General features: G+C 42.8%; 1 protein-coding gene across 2 annotated transcripts; it reads left to right on the top strand.

Moving 5' to 3' along the window:
* On the top strand, positions 1–18236 carry ptpn11a (protein tyrosine phosphatase non-receptor type 11a). Of its 2 annotated transcripts, none has more exons than XM_075455103.1 (16): positions 1–363; positions 1746–1868; positions 4744–4938; positions 5815–6007; positions 8079–8198; positions 8328–8441; positions 10608–10704; positions 10782–10879; positions 11069–11227; positions 12269–12400; positions 12527–12681; positions 12788–12855; positions 13409–13560; positions 13641–13759; positions 13869–13974; positions 15438–18236. In XM_075455103.1, exons 1-15 carry the CDS (start codon positions 350–352, stop codon positions 13936–13938), a joined length of 1809 nt encoding a protein of 602 aa, XP_075311218.1. In that variant the 5' UTR covers positions 1–349; the 3' UTR covers positions 13939–13974; positions 15438–18236. The 2 variants fall into 2 exon arrangements, with proteins under 2 accessions (XP_075311218.1, XP_075311219.1); XM_075455104.1 differs by having other exon boundaries at positions 15368–15456.
* Positions 18237–19416: the final 1180 nt, after the last annotated feature.

Below are 19416 nucleotides of genomic sequence, written 5' to 3'. Positions count from 1 at the left end.
CGGGGACTGTTCAGAAACCGGCTTTACTTCAGGGTGGCCGAGAGCCGCAGCGAAAGACGGCTGCTCGAGGTGATTAAATCCGCCCACGCCTTGTATTTGTCGCATGCTTGGTGACGTCCAATAGTCGACTGGCTGTGAAGTCTCCGGGGCCGAGGCCTAGAGACTTTTTTTTTGTAACGGACGCTACTGAAAATTTCCGTGGATGCCAAACTAGTTTTCAGTGCCCGTTTAGACCGGGTATTAACCGATGAAGCACTTTATTGATTGATCTAAGCGGAGACGGTTGGATACGGTTGCCAGATAGTTGAAGCTACTGCTAACTGCCAGCGAGGAAGTGAGGAACGAAAAAATGACATCTCGGAGGTAAGGGGACTGTCTGGAAAACAATGTCTGATGACAATGTTAGCTGAGCAAGCTAAGTTTAGCTGAACTCAGCTGTTTGGATCTTGGTAAACAAGCTCTGCGTGTACCGACGGTCCTGGAAGCAAACCAACGGCAGGGAAACCGCTAGCTTAGAGGCGCTTCATTTAGCTTTTCACCGGCAACTTAGAGCCCACTCTGAAGATGTGGAGTAAACAACACTTTAACGCTGCATTTACATATTCAGTTTATATTCAACCGTTTTTTTGAAACGGCAGGTAACAATAGGCAACGTATAAGTTAACTATACTCGTTTTTTTAGCTGCCGAAAAGCGAATATAACTATTTTTTTCAAACATTAAAACCACACTGATTGTGTTTGGAATGCTGTGAGCAGCTGTCTGACAACCAAAACTTCCGCTCTGATCACAGACCTTTGATCTATTGAAAAAAAATGCTTTTAACTTCGGGAAGGCTAATAAACAGATATGCATTAGGTTTCATGTTACAGTTACAAGCAACTTAGATACAAGTTACAATAGCAGCATTATAAAATAGGTCAAATTAAGTAAGTGGTGCAGAAAAATGTATTAAGTGTAAAATTTCAAAGTTTAAGCCAGAGTGAAGGCAATGGGTTGAAAATAAGATATCAAATGGTGTACAGATGATCTCTTGTACTGATAAAAAGCTGAAGATAAGGATAAGCATAGAGGGAGAGGAGAGAAAGACAGGCCCAGATAGGACGAAGATGTGAATCTGAACAAATCTGGCTGCAGCACAAACAGAGAGACGTGAAAGAAGCTGGAAAACATGCAGAGACTCATCATCAGACTGAAATGATTAAAAATGTCACATCACACCTTGCACTGCCTGGGATACATTGATATTTGGTTATTATTATGATATTTTCCCCAAGCTTTTCCTAAGCACTACATTGAGATGTTAATTTGAGGCACAACTGTCCACCTTTCCTCTGCACGAGGTGTTATGTTTAATGATAGATGCATCAGTCAGCTGTATAACCAGGCTGTCAATCACTTCTCTCGACCATCATGTGAACTATTCTGATCAATTCAGGACTTGGACACAGGTCCTGTTTGCGTTTTCCTAAGGTTTTTGTCTTTGTGTTGGTCTTGAATCCCTCTTTGACTCGTTGTGGGTCAGGGTCTCTATAGATCAGACTTGTTGTGTCGTGTTCGGCCCTAAATGTTAAAAATTTTAAGTGGGAGGAATGTCTTAAAGTAACACCCCAGCAGATCATAGCTTTTTAAAGGGTCTTCCTTCACCTGTCAGTGGTGCTGACTTCGCCACTGACTGCTGTGTATTTGGTCATAGTCCTGCACTCTACAACAAGTGTTGTAATGGTGTTACGTCTCCTCTTTCAGGTGGTTTCACCCCAACATCACAGGTGTGGAGGCCGAAAACCTCCTGCTGACTCGAGGAGTGGATGGGAGCTTCTTGGCCAGACCCAGTAAAAGTAATCCGGGAGACTTTACCCTCTCAGTACGGTAAGAGAGGACACGCATGACTGTTGAAAGACCGGTACACGGCATGGTGTTAATATGATACTGCAAAAGGTGATTCTGATTCATCTGCCTAACCAATCAGCTGATCGACCTTTTTATCCTCTTTTAGACGGAGTAGACCCGTTGTAATAAGTTTCAGTTAAAATTGCTGCAGAAAGTGCAGATGATATGATTATGGCATGCTTTACAGTGATGTGGAAAAGAAAGTACACCCTCTTTCGGTTTTAAGTTTGTACGTATCAGTAAATAAAAAATCAGCTGGTGTTCATCAGATCTTAAAATGAAGTTAATAGAACCTCAGACGAGCAACGACGCATTACATAATACATTGTCATTTCTTAAATTTTTTATTTTTTATTGCTTTTTTTTATTTTTTATAGTAGAATGATGGACTCCAAATGGTTTGGAAATGGCCTTATAACCCTTCCCAGACTGATGGGCAGCAACAATTCTCTAAGATCATTGCTGATGTCTTTCCTCCCTGGCATCATGTTAACACACACCTGAATGCCCCAGACCAGCAAACTGACTCAACTTTTGCTTTTATAGGGGCGCTCACACTCAGTGGTGATCCATTAATCACGTAAATTTGATTTTAACTTCATTTTTCTGATCGTTGGCTTCAAACAGCGATTTGCACACGGTAACAAAAAGACAAAACCCACGAGAATCATGAGATTGGAAAGTGTGGAAAGACCGTTCAACTGAACGTTAAAAGGATCACATCCTAAACTCTGCAGTTTTAAATAGTGTTTTAGTTTGTTTTTCATTTATTTTTTTTTTTTAAATGAAACTCTGCTCGCGTCAGTCAGCTTGGTCTCCAGGAGCAGCAGGCAGGTGTGCAGGCAAACAAACCCCACTGTGCTTTCCCTGGCCCAGCACTGAACTAATAAAGAGACAAAATCAGCAACTAGCTGGTCAACATCAAGCAGCTTATGAGCCAGATGGTTCATTCAGGAGCTGGTGCAGAGGGAACCAGAGCTAAAAGGAGAGCAAATATTAGACTTTGCATTTATAAGCTCGACACAAACATGACTCGGAATGAGCGATAATGTTGCTCAGAGTTCCTGTGTGTTGGAGGAGGCAGCGTTTCAAGCGATAACGTGTCACAATATGTCTCCACCGATGGGAGTGTTTACACCATTAAATAATGTTGGAAACATTCAAGAAGTCACAGCAGCTATTTCTGTTCCATCTTGATTACGTTTAATGATACGATGAGAAAATCAGCATGATCCAAATGAGCGTTTTAGTATTTAAAAAAAAAAAAAAAAAAAAAAAAAAAAAAGTTTGTGGTTTCATCCTTGGGCCTGTGAAGTCATAAATTTTTAAGCTGAAGTATCATTAAGTCAGTTCAGCTGATGCAGCCAGTCTTATTTTTGTGACAGTCATGTGTTTTGACTGTACAGCCTCTCATATTAAACAGGACTGACTTCCTATGGAAAAAAAAAACCAAAAACAAGTCACGCTCTTCTTGTGAACATTTCCACAGAAACTAGTCCCTGTTGGTTCAAACCAGCCTGTCTGTCTCTTACTGCCGGGCATAACCGTAAGTCATTGACGGTCAGATGCCGCCGAGCCTCACATTTGCCACAAGTTCTCCTTTTCTGTTCAGAATGGCGGTCACATAAAAAAAAAATTTACTCAACAGTTCGACTGCTTTGAATCGACATGAAAAAAAAGTAGAGCGTTCTCTGTAAGATCTGCTTTTCCCGGTGTTAAGCGTCAGTGACGTGACGGACGGCTAATTTCGACCGCACTCTGCATCAGAAAGGTTGAGGGGATAGAATAGAAGAACGTTATTGTGCACACGTGTGCAAAACACATCATACATGCCCTCCCATGCAACCCATCTGCATACGGCCTACGCTCTGATGTTTACTTTGCTGACTGCAGTAACTGCATTTGCCCAGACGCAGGCGTGTGTGTGTCATCTTAATCCAAACTGAACTTTTCTTTCAACTGCAGTGCTGCAGAGTTCATCTGAAGTTGGTCTTTCTTTCTGTTTTCACAACCCCGTTCAGCTTGCTTGATAAACGCGGGTGTCCATGCCGTGCAGCATTATTAAAATCTAGGACGCTCCTTATCAACAGTTGCCAAGTTCTTTACGTTTTTCAGCCTGAAAGTAAGAGATCGATGAACGGAAACGTATGCTTCTTCCCTGGGTTTGGAGTGGCTGGAGCTCAGGAGGTGGGATGCTCATCCTTCAGTTGGAAGGCTTGCTGGACTGACCTGTGAACTGGGGCAGTTGGGAATCAAAGTGTCCTTTGGCAACACACTGAACCCCTACACTGCTCCCTTTTAATCTGCTTTTTATGAAAGAACACAGGATAGCCTTGCATTTTGCTGCCACTTTTGTTCCGTTGTCCCTCCGTATCAAACAGCCGACACGTGTTGTTAATGTCAGTTAAACCTTGATCCTGATCCGCTCGGTCAAAATCCCACCCTGCAGGTCCCTCGGGCTGCCGGGTGTGAAGCGCTGACTGGTTGATTTAGGGTTTTTTGAGATGATTGTTGGTACCTGCAGTTTCAAAGCAGCAGCGCTCCGCCATGGTGATGACTGCTTATTTAGCTCATGTATTTACCTCATAAAATGACACCTTGTGGACATGTTGACGTTTTTAAGATGCGTTTCTAAAGTTGGACACAACTGTTAAATATTTAGATGGTTTCCTTTCCATAACCAGGCTAATTGTGGCTCTGACAACTGGCGTAAACAGAATGAATCGACACTTCCTTCATTTTCCCTGCCAGGACTTGACAGGAAACACAAGCACCTTTGTTTGATTCTGTTCCCGATGATGTCTTTGTCACCCAGTTGCTTCATTTTTCCCCGAACGAATGTGTTTACCTGCAGGCGGAATGGAGCCGTCACCCACATTAAGATCCAAAACACAGGAGACTACTATGACCTTTATGGCGGAGAGAAGTTTGCCACGCTTGCAGAGCTGGTGCAGTATTACATGGAGCATCATGGGCAACTGAAAGAGAAAAACGGAGACGTTATTGAGCTCAAGTATCCACTCAACTGCGCGGACCCAACGTCGGAGAGGTGAGTGCTCGCGCAGATGTTATTTTCGCGCCAGAATGTTTGACTTTTCTGACTTCTTTGTCACATCTTCGGTTCATATCTGATTAATTCAAGTTCCAATTTCCAACTTAGATTTAGTTACAAGTCTGGAAACGTTTACATAAGTGGTTTATTCAGTCGCAACAAGGTGCTGGTGTCAGGAATATAAAAACACTGCAGATTACACACACCGAACTGAAATTGTCACCAGTTGGATGAATGATTTACCAAACCAACCAATTTCCTGTGGGAATTCCAGGAGAATTAGTCGGACGTTGGTCAGTTCGGTTTGTAGATTTTAGCCCGAATAGACTAATGTTGCTGTTATAGAAGCTTTGATTTATTGTGAGCAAATACAGCTCCCTCCTCTGTTCAACATGATTATCTGAGATCGACGGAACCAAAGCAGGCGAACACAAGTGTTTTCCCTTTTTAGGCTGCAACTCAGTTTTTATTCTTCAGTTTCAGGAAATGATGGTTTAAAAAAAAAAAATGTCCTTTAGAGTTTTACTAATCCAAATATGTCAGTCGTAGCTGGAGATATATTTTTGGTGCATTTTAGTATGAAAGGAGAAAAAAAACAGAAAGAGCCCCAGTTGTCTAATAATAGACCAAAGTGCCGACTTACCATAAATGGAGCCGAGCTGTTGTGATGTCCGACAAAGCAAATGTTGGACACAACCTTCCGGTGATGCAGGCTCAAGTGTGTAACAAAATTCAAGTGTGAACATGGATAAGTGCTTCCTCTTAAGTTTATGCTGATTGTGATGTGTGGCTGGAAGCAGACGCTCCACCATGTGAAGTTCATTCTGAACACTTTGCACTTTTCTGTTTTTTTTTTTTTTTTTTTTTTTGCAGATGGTTCCACGGACACTTGTCTGGCAGAGAGGCCGAGAAGCTGCTGACGGAGAAAGGCAAGAACGGCAGCTTCCTGGTGAGAGAGAGCCAGAGCCATCCGGGGGATTTCGTTCTGTCGGTTCGGACTGGAGATGACAAGACGGACAGCAGTGACAGCAAACCCAAAGTCACTCACGTCATGATCCGCTGCCAGGTGAGCACACTCCTTTGCCGTTCTCCGAGTTGTCGGCATCCTGTCAATGACTTTAAGCAGGAACTAATGTTTGACAGCCGAGTTAAACATTCCCTGAGTTGCTTTGTGTGGCAGTATTGGTATTTATTCCTCACTCAAACGATACTGAGCAAAAGTCTTGATCCACCCCTCATTTCTTTATATATTGTCTGGAAAACAGGCAAGTGGTGCAGCAATTTATTGAAACGTGGACTAACATAAATGGAAATGGGATTCTAAAGAGCTTAAAAGTCAATATTTGGTCTGAGCAGCTTTATTCTCCAACACAGCCTGAACCCTCTGAGACAAGCTTTCGGTCATTTCTTTAAGTAGTCTTCAGGAATAGTTCTCCAGGCTTCTTGAAGGACATCCCAAAGCTCTTCTTTGGATGTCGGCTGTCTTTTGTTCCGTTCTCTGTCAGATGATCCCACACTGCTTCAATAATGTTGAGGTCCGGGCTCTGGGGAGGATTCATCCTTCCATAAGACCTGCTGCCACTGATTTTCAGCCCACTTCTTGTGTCATTTGGCATAGCTCAGCCTTTTCTTCATGTTTCCCTTCCTTAAGAATGGCTTCTTGACAGCCACCCTTCCATGGAGACTATTTCTGATGAGGCTGAAGGTCCAGATGCATCTCTCAGGTCCTGTGTCGGTTCTTTGCTTCAGGACATCACCTTCAGATACTGTTCATCTGCTGTAGATAGTTTTGTTTTTTTTAAGCCTGACACTTCTTCTTTTGTCCTCCACTTGTCCAGTTTCCTCAAATGTTTGAAGAATCAGGACTGATTAATGAGGGATAAGGATGGAACAGTGTTGCCAGTGTTCCTTATACAGCTTTTAGCTGGTCTCAGGCTAGTTTCAAGCAAAATGAAGCCTCATTTAGTGCTGAATGTTGACATCCTCCCACACAGCTTTATTTGAAAAATCGAATTCAAAGCAAAATAAAACTGACAAAGGATATGTGGTTGACATTACCCTGCAGGGCGCTGAGTGTTTATCCTTCATCAGCGTGTTGTTTCATTCTAAAAAACATTGCATTATGCTGAATCGTCTCTCATCCAGGACTGATTTGATTCAGTTCGCTGTCTTGAATTAAACCACTTTTACTTGTTTACTTTTCTATAAACAGTGCTTTTGAAAGGCCCAATCCCATTTCACCCCTTGGCCCTACCCCTTACCCCTTCCCCTCGGTTTTGCGCGTTCACGTGTAGGGGTAGGGGTGTCCCAATTCTCGTCTGCGGAGGGGTAGGGCTAATTTGTAGCCCTTCAAACGAAGGGGTTCGGCCAGGCAGACTCCGTTTGAAGGGGTATGATATATTTCCCAGAGTACAACGCGACTACCGGGAGATCGCGAGTCTTTTTAAAAATGGCAGAAGCAAGAGCACCATACAAATGTAAGGTGCTTTAGAAAGAATTCAACAAGTGAACAACACAGTTGTTTCCTTTTAAGCGCACACTAATTGCAGTTGCACTTCTGGGTTACAAAGCTGTGTTTCTCCGGCAACGGCGGTGAGATTAAATCGGATGAATAAGATTCTGCCTTTTTATTTGTACGAGCAAAACGAGAATTTATTAAAGTTCAGTCCACTTTTGTAACCTTTAGGGCAGACGGCACAGAAACTGAAAGTCTGCCCAAATTGTGCCAACATGCATGGCACGATATCAGCTGCAAGATGGCCGTCGTTCCCATAGGGCAGATCAGTGTGCTGCATCTCAGCTGATGTCATGACATCAGCTGCGACTGATCCATGTTGGCTGTATCAATGCATCTTGCAGTTTGCAGGGCTGGGCTGTTGTGACTAAAAGCGGCATATGCAACCAGCTATTATCTGCTCGTTTGGATTGCAATTCACAAATTCTACAAAGTAGACACATTATGTGGCTCGAACTTCACCAACCAACATCCCAATTTCGTGAGGACCAATGTTGGAATTATTCAAGTGACAAGTGAGATAAACTGGAAAAATCCAGATGCTGTTCAAACCTCTTCATTTCCGCCTTCTCCTGTGTATGCAAACCTGTGGCCTGACGTTCACCTGCGTCTTCTCCCTCAGATTGACCTGAAGTACGACGTGGGTGGAGGGGAGAGGTTCGACTCTCTCACAGACTTGGTAGAGCATTACAAGAAGAACCCCATGGTGGAGACTCTGGGAACCGTGCTTCAACTTAAACAGGTTCGTCCCATTTCAGCCGCGCCATGTTCTACAAAAAAAAAAAACCTCCGACATGTCTGTTTATCAGTGAACTAATGTCATTCTTCCCGTCGGGGGAATCCGCGCGCTGCCTCTCGCCGTCCTGAACAGCCCCTCAACACTACTCGCATTAATGCAGCGGAGATTGAAAGCCGAGTCCGCGAGCTCAGCAAGCTCGCCGAGGCCACGGACAAAGTGAAACAAGGCTTCTGGGAGGAGTTCGAGGTGAGTGCTTCTGCTTTTCCCTTTTACTTTTCAGGCGCCATTATCAGCAGAGTGACTGTGCTTCACCTCTCCTGCTTTTTAATAATAATAATAATAATAATAATAATAAATTTTATTTATAACGCACTTTACATTTACAATAAAATCTCAAAGTGCTACAGTGGGATGAAAGACAAATATTAGGTTCAAAAGCAGGGACAGTAAAATGCAAATAAAATACAGGATAGAGCATTTAAAGGGAGATCATTAAAAACATTGGGTAAAAAGATTTTAACACTGTCTTTGTGGACGTGCACCCTATGAAGCCCCTCTCACACACGCATTGCTTCTAGGGCTGAACGATATGGACAAAATTTCATATCTCGATATTCATGCCAGATATCTTGATATCGATACAATATGACTATAGGTTCAGTGAAAACTAAGCATTTTTCTGAAAAATAAAAAAAAAATACAAAAGAAGGACGTCTGCATTCATCGGGTCTTGAGTTCGAAGTTTGTTGTTATAAAATGGAGCGTTAAACTGATGTAAGGTTCAGTCGTCCGGCTCGACCACAGGTCCATGGTTGTGGCAAAACGTTTAATTTCACGGAGCTCGGATTCAACATTCATTTTACATTCGTTGTAGATTTTTGGAACGGCCACTTGATTAAAATATGTTGGGGATGGTATTTTGTAACGTTTGTCCAGCGTCCAAACCATTTTCTGAAAGCCCTCTTTTGTGATGGTGTACACGGGCACCATGTCTTTTGCAATGTGGTATGTTATAGCATCTGTAATGTCTTTGTGCCTGGTGGACGTCAACTCATATGGCGTAACGCTACTGAACGCATCAGCAATCAAACTTTGCTTGGGCTTCACTTCCCCGCCGTTTCTCTCATTGCAATACACTCTTCATGCAGCGGTGGTGTTGTTTCAGGTGGTGGAACATGTTTGTTGTGCTGCCTTACCTCGTCGCATTTGCGATATTAATATCTTGAATGTTCATATCTAGATATTGATACGATAACGATATATTGTTCAGCCCTAACTGCTTCCCATTAATCTGCTGGCAGCTGGACATATCCATGTCATATTTGAACCACCCCCACCCCCACCCCCTCCCGCGGTGCTTCTCTGTCACATTTTGTGACAAAGATTCGATTAGGTTGGAATTAGCAACTTGTGCATAACCCATTAACGCAAAGCAGCAGCAGCAGTGGGTTAATTTGTCTTCTCATCGCTGTCCAAACTTTCCTCCTGCATCATTTCATCTACCATAATTACCCACGGCGTCAACATCTGTGCCAGAGAAACTAGAAAAAAAAAAACGGTTTAAAAAGTGTTTGATCTGCAGCTGAAGCTTCTCCCCTCTATAAGTTTTTTAAAACTAATAAAAAAATGTATATTTTCCAAGAGAATAACACAACACACTCATATAATCTACACTAAAAGTAATACAGAGTTAGTAGAACGACGTGAATTAAAACATTGAAATCTTAAAAGTAAAACCTCAGAAGACTTTAATCATCGCAGACATTGGCAGGATGGTCAGTCAGAGCAAATACAGCCACAAATATCTGCTTCTAGCAGGTTTAACATTAGCTTCAATTCAGGAGATTCTGCAGCTGATTCCAGGCAGAGGGAGCAGCATATTTAAAGACCCTCCGTTTCCGTCACTTCTTCGGCATGAACGTTGATGGAAAGGTGACCAACGTCTGACTGACCTTAATGTTGCAGGACTCATGCCTACAAAGGACTTCATTTCCAGTAAACGTGATGGAAACTGTACATCGTCTCTCAGCTGTACATCCTTTTTGCTTCTGTAATCCCATTTTAATTGATAGTAAATAATACTTAAATAGATAAAAATCTACTGTTAAGTGCATCCTGAAATAAATCATCTTTCATTACACTGAAAATAAAAGACCCTTTCAAGGAATAAAGTTTAGCTTATTCTGAATTTTTTTAGGTTTTATAAGATTTTATTATTCATTGTTTGATGTATTTTTTAGTAAATGTTTATAGGTATCTCCAGTCGGCGGTTATCCTCTCAACATCATGGCACTTTTCCTTGAACGGAGTAGTTTACACAGCTTCTGTTTGCAAAGCCTTTACATTCAAAGTTGGGTGAAGACTTTTATATCATGATTGTTCACAATGTGAATTTTTTTGTCCCCCTTTCAGACCTTACAGCAACAAGAGTGCAAGTTGCTATACAGTCGCAAAGAGGGCCAGAGACCCGAGAACAAGAACAAGAACCGATACAAGAACATTCTGCCTTGTGAGAATCCCATGTTTTAATAAAGAAAAAAATCTCTGAGTGTGAAGAGTGAGGGTAACCACCTGTTCTGTTTGCAGTCGACCACACACGAGTGGTGCTGAACGATGGCGATGCGAACGAGCAGGGCTCCGACTACATCAACGCCAATATCATCATGGTAGTATCTTCTGTGATGGTAAACTCCCTTCATCCTCAGGAGACACACACACACACTCGTACATCCACAATTTGTTGCCGTGCACGATAATATGTCTCCCTGCCGTTGACCGGCACGTCAGTTTGTGCTCCTGCTTGCTCCGTTTGTCCGTATGCTTTCAGTTTCTTGGCTGATTGTGGGGTTTTTTTTCTCGGTTTGTGTGCGCAGCCGGAACCGGACTCAAAGTGTAACAGCACCAAGGCGAGGAAGAGATACATCGCCACTCAGGGCTGTCTGCAGAACACCATCAGCGACTTCTGGCGCATGGTGTTTCAGGAAAACTCCCGAGTCATCGTCATGACCACCAAAGAAGTGGAAAGAGGGAAGGTAAGTAAGATGACTGAATCCAGAGGTCCTGCTTTGCTCCACCCAAAATAACTTTTTTCTTTGTTAAAACTCCAAAAGTTTGACGCTGATGGTCATTAGAAAGAATGCAGCTATAAAGCACTAATGAATTGGCTTTGTTTTTAACCAAAAGGCCATTTCCGTCTTGGTGATTTTGGGTCAAAATCCAAAATTGAGTGAAAATCAATCGACTATGACTTTTTTGACTACCCCGTTTAACTGTATGAGCTAAAAGAGCAGACATCACCAAGGTGAATAGATCAGCCTCGCCATAGACCTTTGACCTGCCTCGGGACCTAATGTGGTACATCCAAACACATTTTATTCTTTGTTAAAAGCACTTTTTATTTGTGCTTGCAGCAGCAGCCTCAATGTTCAAATGTGGCAAATAATTGAGTGCTTCCTCTAACTAGTTTCAGAGGATCATACACCCAGGTTTGCTTGTGATGGATCAAAGTGTCGGTCAGATACGGGTTCATTTCCTGTTTCAGAGGATTCAGAGGCATTTATTGCCGATCTGAACAAGCGATTAAATTCCTCTCTACTCTCCGGGACGTACACGCATTAGAAATTACATTTAAAGCCAGCGTTATGGAGTTCTGTAGCTTCACTGTAGATTTCTTTGATTGACGTTTTTTTTTTTTTTAAATCTGCATCAGTTTTAAAGTTTGCAGTCGACCTGAAAACTTGTAACCACTTTTTTCCCCTCATCCTCACTGCTTCCATGGATACCGCAAACAAACTAGTAGCTTGGTTCTGCTCTGGTTTCTGCTTCTGTTTGACTAAAGATTCCGTCAACGTCAAACTGCCCACGAAGCTGCAAGCTCATGGAAAATGTTGCTGTTATACCATCAGTCTCTTTCAGTTTAGCACACGAGCATCAGACATTACATCAGGATACTTTGATTGCAGCTACAGTTTATTTTTCTGTTTTCATGAACATATAAGCAATAATAAGATCAAGCTTCGGTCGGCGAGACTCAACAGAAACTGGACAATCTGAGTGTAATTGTGTTTCACCAGAGTAAGTGTGTGAAGTACTGGCCAGACATGTCGGCTCTGAAGGAGTACGGGGCCATGCGTGTTCGCAATGTCAAAGAGACGTCTGCTCACGACTACATCCTTCGAGAACTGAAACTGTCCAAAGTGGGTCAGGTAAAGTTGTTTGTATGTTTGTGCCAAAGCTCTGTGAGGATGGTTTAAAAAAAAAAAAAATTAAATAAAATAGATTTATTTACTAAGGAAGACTGTCTCACTGTATCTAAAAAAAAATGTTTTCAGGGTAACACAGAGCGCACAGTCTGGCAGTACCACTTCAGGGCCTGGCCAGATCACGGGGTCCCCACCGACCCAGGCGGTGTACTCGACTTCTTAGAGGAGGTCAATCTGAAACAGGAGAGCATTCTGGACGCTGGGCCAATAGCGGTACACTGCAGGTACAAACGCACGCGCACCGAGGACACTGACTTGAGAAATGGAGCCGTAGATTTAACCGACGCTAGCAGTGACATCGTGTGAAACACTTTCCGTTGTGCCCCTCAGTGCAGGGATCGGGCGGACGGGGACGTTTATAGTGATCGACATCCTCATAGATGTGATCAGAGAAAAAGGTGAGTACATGCAAAATGGAGGCTGGAGGTGCCGAGACATTTCCAGCTCTCCCTAAACCTACATAAACACTTTATTTTTATGAATAGTCTTCACAAACACTCAGGCTGCTGCCTCAGCTGCGCATATCAGTCGGTGTTCGTGCTGATCTGGGACTGGATGAGCTTTAACGTCAGCTCAGTGCTCCCTTTACGTGACGGCACGGTGCTTTCTTTTCTTTTTTTTATATGTTTTATGCATTATAATTAACACACTGAGGAGAACGGAGGCTTCTGGAAACACAGATGTGCTACATAGAGCTCCTCTGTCACGTGGGATGACGTATAAAGCTTGTGCCTCCGCACATTCTGACGTGACTGTAGACTGACCCGGTGGAACAAAACTTCTCTTAGACATTTGACTTCTTTCCCACTGATTTTTAGTTCTCCTTCAAGCGTTGTAACGCTGGAAAAGGTTTTGCATTTCATCCGTTGTGGTACTAAAAAAGGTCCTGGGAAGTTGTAAGTTTGATTTGTGAACACTCGGACATCTTTAAATGCCGCTTTCCTGCTTTAGGGGTGGACTGTGACATCGACGTGCCAAAGACAATCCAGATGGTTCGTTCTCAGCGCTCTGGGATGGTGCAGACCGAGGCGCAGTACAGATTCATCTACATGGCTGTGCAGCACTACATAGAAACACTGCAGAGGCGCAGAGAGGAGGAGCAGGTGGGCAGCGGATGCCTCACGTCTTCATTTTCACTTTTTACCATTCCTCCCTGTAACCTTCCGCTGTTTGTCCTCTGCAGAAAAGTAAGATTAAAGGCCGCGAGTACACAAACATTAAGTACTCTTTGTCTGACCTGACTGGTGGAGAGCAGAGCCCTTTGCCTCCTTGCACTCCTATTCCTACTCCCACCTGCACAGAGTGAGTGGCGCTGAGAGCAAACACAGGCTTTATTCAGTCATTTTTTTAACCTTTTTAAGGAAGTGTGTCCAGTTTTTCTCTTACCGGAGTGTGTTGTTGTCGTGGTCAGGATGAGGGACGACAGCTCCAGAGTGTATGAGAACGTGGGTCTGATGCAGCAGCAGAAGAGCTTCAGATGAGACTCGCCTTTGACCCCGATGCTCTATCGGTTCCAGGTAAATACAAGAAAGCAAGAAAACACTCATTTGCTGTCATTTCTCAAACACAAGCTTTTATTCAGATGATACCAAACATGGACCGTTATGTCAGCAACCTTAAACTACTTCTAAAATGAAGCACTTCTTAAATTTCTACAACCAGTAAGCAGTAGCACAACAGAACCATGTCTTACTCCATGCTTAACTTATTATCTGGGACATGGAAAGGCGCTGCTTGTAAACTCAGTTGTCCCCTGAATGCAGCGTCATTCAGCTATAGAACTCTTTAGCTGCTTTTTTTTGGTTTCAAGAACCCTCAAAGACCTACGCTGCTGCGTAGGTAGATGACGCCTGCACAGCTTGGTCCCCACGTCTCTGTTGCTATGACGACATAGCCTTACTTTAACCGTCAGTGTACTCACACAGGAATGCTATTTCTTAGTCCTTCCTGGTATTATACAACAGGCAGCACAGTGAAAAAGTCTTGATCCACCCCTCATTTCTTTATCTATTACCAGGAAAACAAGAGAGGGGTGCTGCACTTTGCCAACGTAGAAAATACAGTATATAAGTATATATATATATACAACAATTCTGTTATCTTTGGTGTTTCTCATAGATGAAACTAAAGAAATGGGAACAAATGATGTGTCTTCGTGACAGGCTGCTGGTAAAAAAGACCCGAAAGAAGCAATTTAAAATAGTCTGTTACGCGTCGACACAACACCGGTTCATTCCTTGAGTTGGGAGCCTTTTTTTAAGCTTAAATGATTGATAGGTCAGAGTTAAGTGGCTTAGCCAATGCCCAAAGAAAAACTTTGAATGACCCTCTTAAAGCCTGGAGAACCATTGCTCAAGACCACTTTAAAAGGTTAGAAGAAAGTCTGACTGACTGGAAGAAAGTGCAAAGGAATGAGGGGTGGATCAGCACTTTTGCACAATACGTTCGATGACAATAAAGACCTAAGAATTAAGAGGGGATGCCTAATTGTAAAATTCTCTTTCACCGCTCCAAACAATGATCGCAAAATGGTTTCCAGCCCACGAAAGCACTGTTGTTTACCCGTTTCACTTGTACACCATAAACACTCTGTTAGGGTTAAGATAACTGTGTAAACGCATCAGCGTTGTTTTCAATGCGTTCGTTGCTCTGCCCTAAAAACAATGCAAGCAAAAAAACAGCAGCTTCACATAAGTCAGTTTGATGAATTTAGTCAAAAACTATTTTTCTTCAAAGGTTGAAATAAGTTTGGCATGGCGACCGATGCCATTCTGCGTTTTTAGTATCCGATCAGAGGCTGGAGTTGAACATGGAAGAGAGTTTAACTTTGCAAACAGCACCAGCACGTTCTCATGATAGAAAACCAGCTCAGTAAACCAGTAAAGCTCTCTGTTTGTCGACCGTTTTCAGATAAAGACACAGCTCTGCACTCATCTGTTTGAAAACTTCCTAACTGCGACTGCATCTCCGCCCGTTTCAGGATCTTGACACCCGACAGCCTGACGCCTGAGACTCGACCGTGACAACTTGGAACAACGGGGAGGGGGAGGAGTGGGGGAGGGGGGGGACACACGCAACAGAAACATGAGGGAGACCAGACACCAGGGGTCGCCATCCTGTTCTCGCTCATTCGACACAAATATTTTCCCTCAAGTTGAATTCTAAACCACTGTGATCATTGGAGGAGCCTTTGAGAAGCCTAACACATTAAATCACCTACTAAACCACAGCTGGGGTTCAGCCTTTGTAAATCTCACCCCGACAAGGGCTGCCGACGGAGAGCACTCTCCTCAGAGGGAAACCAGCCAAACTAACCTTCGCTCATCTCTCATTTTTTTTCTATTTCCTTTCTTTATTAACCAAAGTAACGTAGATTGTTCCTAAAGAGAAGGATGGGGTTGTCTGTGCCAAACCCACAAGTGATTTTAATCTGCAGCTTGCAGCCAGTTAACTTGTAATTTGACCTGTTAGCCTTTAATGCAAGGGGTGACGAGGCCCTTATTCTGCACAAAGTAATGTCTGTGTCTTGATTCTCGATCCTTCTAAACAGCTTTTCTTTTTTTGGGGGGGGGGGGGAGGTCGCAACCACCTCAGAGACAAACTTAGGAGTGTAAATTAACTTGTGTTTAATATGCTTTCATTGGGATCCAGTGTGTCTGTTCATTAACCATTCCTAAGCTCAAGCCGAATGTCCTTAATGCTGCACTTTTCTTTAGCAGCATAACCATTTCAAGTCGAGCCTTGAATCACCTGGTGGAGTTTTTAGCTTTCCACGGCGGCCTGCACTTCTCCATCGCAGTCAGTATGTGGACACGTTAAGATTTCAGGGGAGTCCATTGTGTATCTCAGCTGTAGGCATCGCCACAGACACACGGCTAACCAAGACCTTTCTTTCTTTCTTTCTTTCTTTCTTTCTTTCTTTCTTTTTCCTTTTCCTTTTAGTGCATATTACTTTTTTCATTCTTTCGTTTTAAAGACAAATGCCTTTTGTGTACCGTTGCCTATTTTGAGCACCACACGTACTTAAGTGTAAAAGTCACCGTTTGAAGAAGCAATCGCACTTCTCTCAGCCCTTAGTTGTGGGTGGGGTGTTATAGTCAGCTGGATTAAGTAATTTACACTCACATTCACACATGTGCACCACATAAGTATAAAAGTTTATATGAATAGAGTATTTTCTGGTCTTCTTGTCAGTGAGGGAGTGCACTAGTTTGACATTTTGGGAGATTAACATTGTTCTTATCGAGCCATGGATGAGAACGCTGACGTCTGTAAACAGGAAATGACACTATGACCTGCAGCTCCTTGGCTCAGTTTAGCGTTATAGGGGAGAAAAGGGGGGCTTCGCCCTGTGCAAACACCTGAAGGAGGAATCGAGGACGTAAGAAATGTAAAAAGGAGTTTTCTGCTTCAGCTAAAAATCCTCATTTTCGCCTCACGTTGGTTTTAGTCGATGGTTTGAATGATCATCAGTAGAATCGCAGTCAATCACTAGCGGGGCACGAATGCCAGTCAGATTTCAGAGGCAGCCCAGCCAGTAGTTGTGGATGTATCTTCTTCTTTTTTTTTTTTTTTTTTTTTTTTTTTTTTCATTCTGGACCAAATCTGTGAACCGAATTGCATCGTTGGAGCCGAGCTGCAGACGTGGCTTCAAACACGAAGTGGGAAACCACCAGCTGGAACTTTTCCTGTCATGTCAGACGGGCGTCACGCTTAACAAGACTTAAAAAAAACAAAAAACAAACAAACTATGGAAACAGCTCAGCCAGCAGCTTGTAATGAAAGTGTATTTTCCAAAATGTCAAACTGTTCCTTTATCTTCATCGTCACAATCAGCCGCCATATATAAGGAAGTCACTCACTCATTTCAGCCATGTGGCCTTTGTCAGTGCTTTGTTGCTACATTTGCTCACCGTCTCTACGCCTTGAGAAACTGCAGTGTTGTGGTGGAACTTACTGTAACTCACAGTGCTGACTCTGCTGAATCTCTCGTCCTTTTGGGACAGTTCTCATCAACCAGGACTGAACAGCGCCTTTGTGTAACCTTAAGAAATCATGAAATCAGTGTTTTTTGGGGGGCTGCTTCTTTTCACCGGAGGACTCTGCCGCTTCACAGCAAATGTTCTTTAAAACCTCTCCTGGATGAAAGCCGTCCTCTGACCGAGCTCCTCTGCAGTGTTGTGTTCTGTATGCAGTTTTATCGTCGAACGGATGGCTTTGTACCTGTTTCGTGGAGTGTTTGCGTGGCGTTTTGTGTCCTGTGACGTCTGTGTGAGAGCAGGGATGTATGTTCCGTGGTCATTTCCTCTTTTTTTTCTTTTTCTTTTTTTTTCTTCACAGATAATGAAACTTCTTTTCATTAACCATGTAAGCAATTTAGATGCATAGATGTGCCTTCTATGCATATGCCTGCCTATGTGTATGAAATAGCTATTAAAAACAGTGCTCTTTAGTTCCAGCGCCATTCAAGAACCTGTAACACTTAAATGTGAATTATTTCATCATGAACATCCTGAACAAAAAAGGAAAACGATGATCACAATGCAAACAAACTATATTTTTTAACATGTATATTGAACATGAGCACCAGGTAGAGGAGAATGTACTTACTAAAACATATCTAATTGCCAATAAAATATACTGTATGTATATTCCTCCAGCTTTCTGTGACGGGGAGGGACCTCTCGAACAGCTTTAGAGGTGTATTGTATGACTTTCAATGCAGTTAACCATGTTAACTTCCTCAGTAACAATAAATGGATAGCTCATGCCTCATTAAGTCACTGTTTATTGTCTTTTTTTTGGTCTCTTACACTTCTCAAATGAGCTCTTTTTGTAAGTCGACAGTCGTGTGTAAAAGTGCATCCACTTTCATATCTTAGGTTTTACATGACATATTACAAAAAAAAAATCTGGTTCCCGACCGAGTCTTATAATCGTAGATGCAACAACAAGGAACAGAATCTGAAATGAAGAGACAGATTAACATAAATGTGACATGCTCAACATGCTCCCAACCCACAGAAAAGTCACAATGCAGCCAACTGCTGGAAACGCTGAAATCATCTTTCTCGCTAAGATCAGAGGTGGAAGTCACCACCTGGATGTCGCCCAGTGGCTTGTAACCTCTGGTTATAAAGCCTCCACGTTGGCATTCAGGCATCACTGTGTTGGTCTTCATAAAGCAGGAAGTGACTATAATTGGACAAGCTGCTGACAGCGTGACGAGTGAGAGAAAAGGTTTGGACTTAGTATTTAATCAGATGAGTTGCTCTTTGAATGGGATTCTTTAAGTAATCCAGCATCCAAAGAAATCGTAAAAAAATGGAGCTCTTCAGTTAATTCCCAGGCACGATTTCAATCTATATACAGTTCAATAGACTCGGAAGAGTTAAAAGAGAAGAAGAAAAAAACCTCCTTCATTGCTCCTCTGGCTCCGTGGCTTAAGGGGTCGGTGTTTCTCTGAAGCCTTTGAGGGAATTGATTTGAACCTTGGAAGCTGTTATGAACTTTAGGAAACTTTAAGTGTTCTCGTATCTGACAAATCTCAAAGTACACAGAGAAACTATTTAGGATAGAACATCCAAGTGTTCTGGAAGAATGGCTCAGACTGTTCGGTGAATGCTTTCAACTTCAGAGGTTGTGGGATTAAAGCTCATGACTCAATTAATTTCCAGGTCCAACACTTAGGGTGCAGATTGAAAAGCGCCCTGAAAACATCTCCAAGTGTGAAGGGGACATGGTGGCGTGGTGGGTTTCGCCCAAAAGACCGTAAGTTGCCAGTGGAGCAATGTCTGGTTTGAATCTTGCTTGTTGTAAGTGCCCGGATCACCAAAAACCGTTCCAGAGAGACATAGACAAGGGGTTTTGAACTGGAAAACCACAACTGGCTGAAGATTTCCCACAATGGCCAAGTTTGTGATAGTTTCTGAATTAAATGAGTACAGAAAAACTACACC

The sequence above is a fragment of the Odontesthes bonariensis genome, chromosome 22, assembly GCF_027942865.1.
Source record: "Odontesthes bonariensis isolate fOdoBon6 chromosome 22, fOdoBon6.hap1, whole genome shotgun sequence".
Lineage (NCBI taxonomy): Eukaryota > Metazoa > Chordata > Actinopteri > Atheriniformes > Atherinopsidae > Odontesthes > Odontesthes bonariensis.
Note: the sequence above shows the minus strand (reverse complement) of the source record. Positions and strands in the feature narration are given on the sequence as shown.

What these genes read in the sequence shown, in the direction of transcription:
- ptpn11a (XM_075455103.1), top strand. An exon ending in GACTTTACCCTCTCAGTACG is followed by an intron (nt 1,869 to 4,743) that starts GTAAGAGAGGAC and finishes GTTTACCTGCAG; the next exon opens with GCGGAATGGAGCCGTCACCC. An exon ending in CCTACTCCCACCTGCACAGA is followed by an intron (nt 13,760 to 13,868) that starts GTGAGTGGCGCT and finishes TGTCGTGGTCAG; the next exon opens with GATGAGGGACGACAGCTCCA.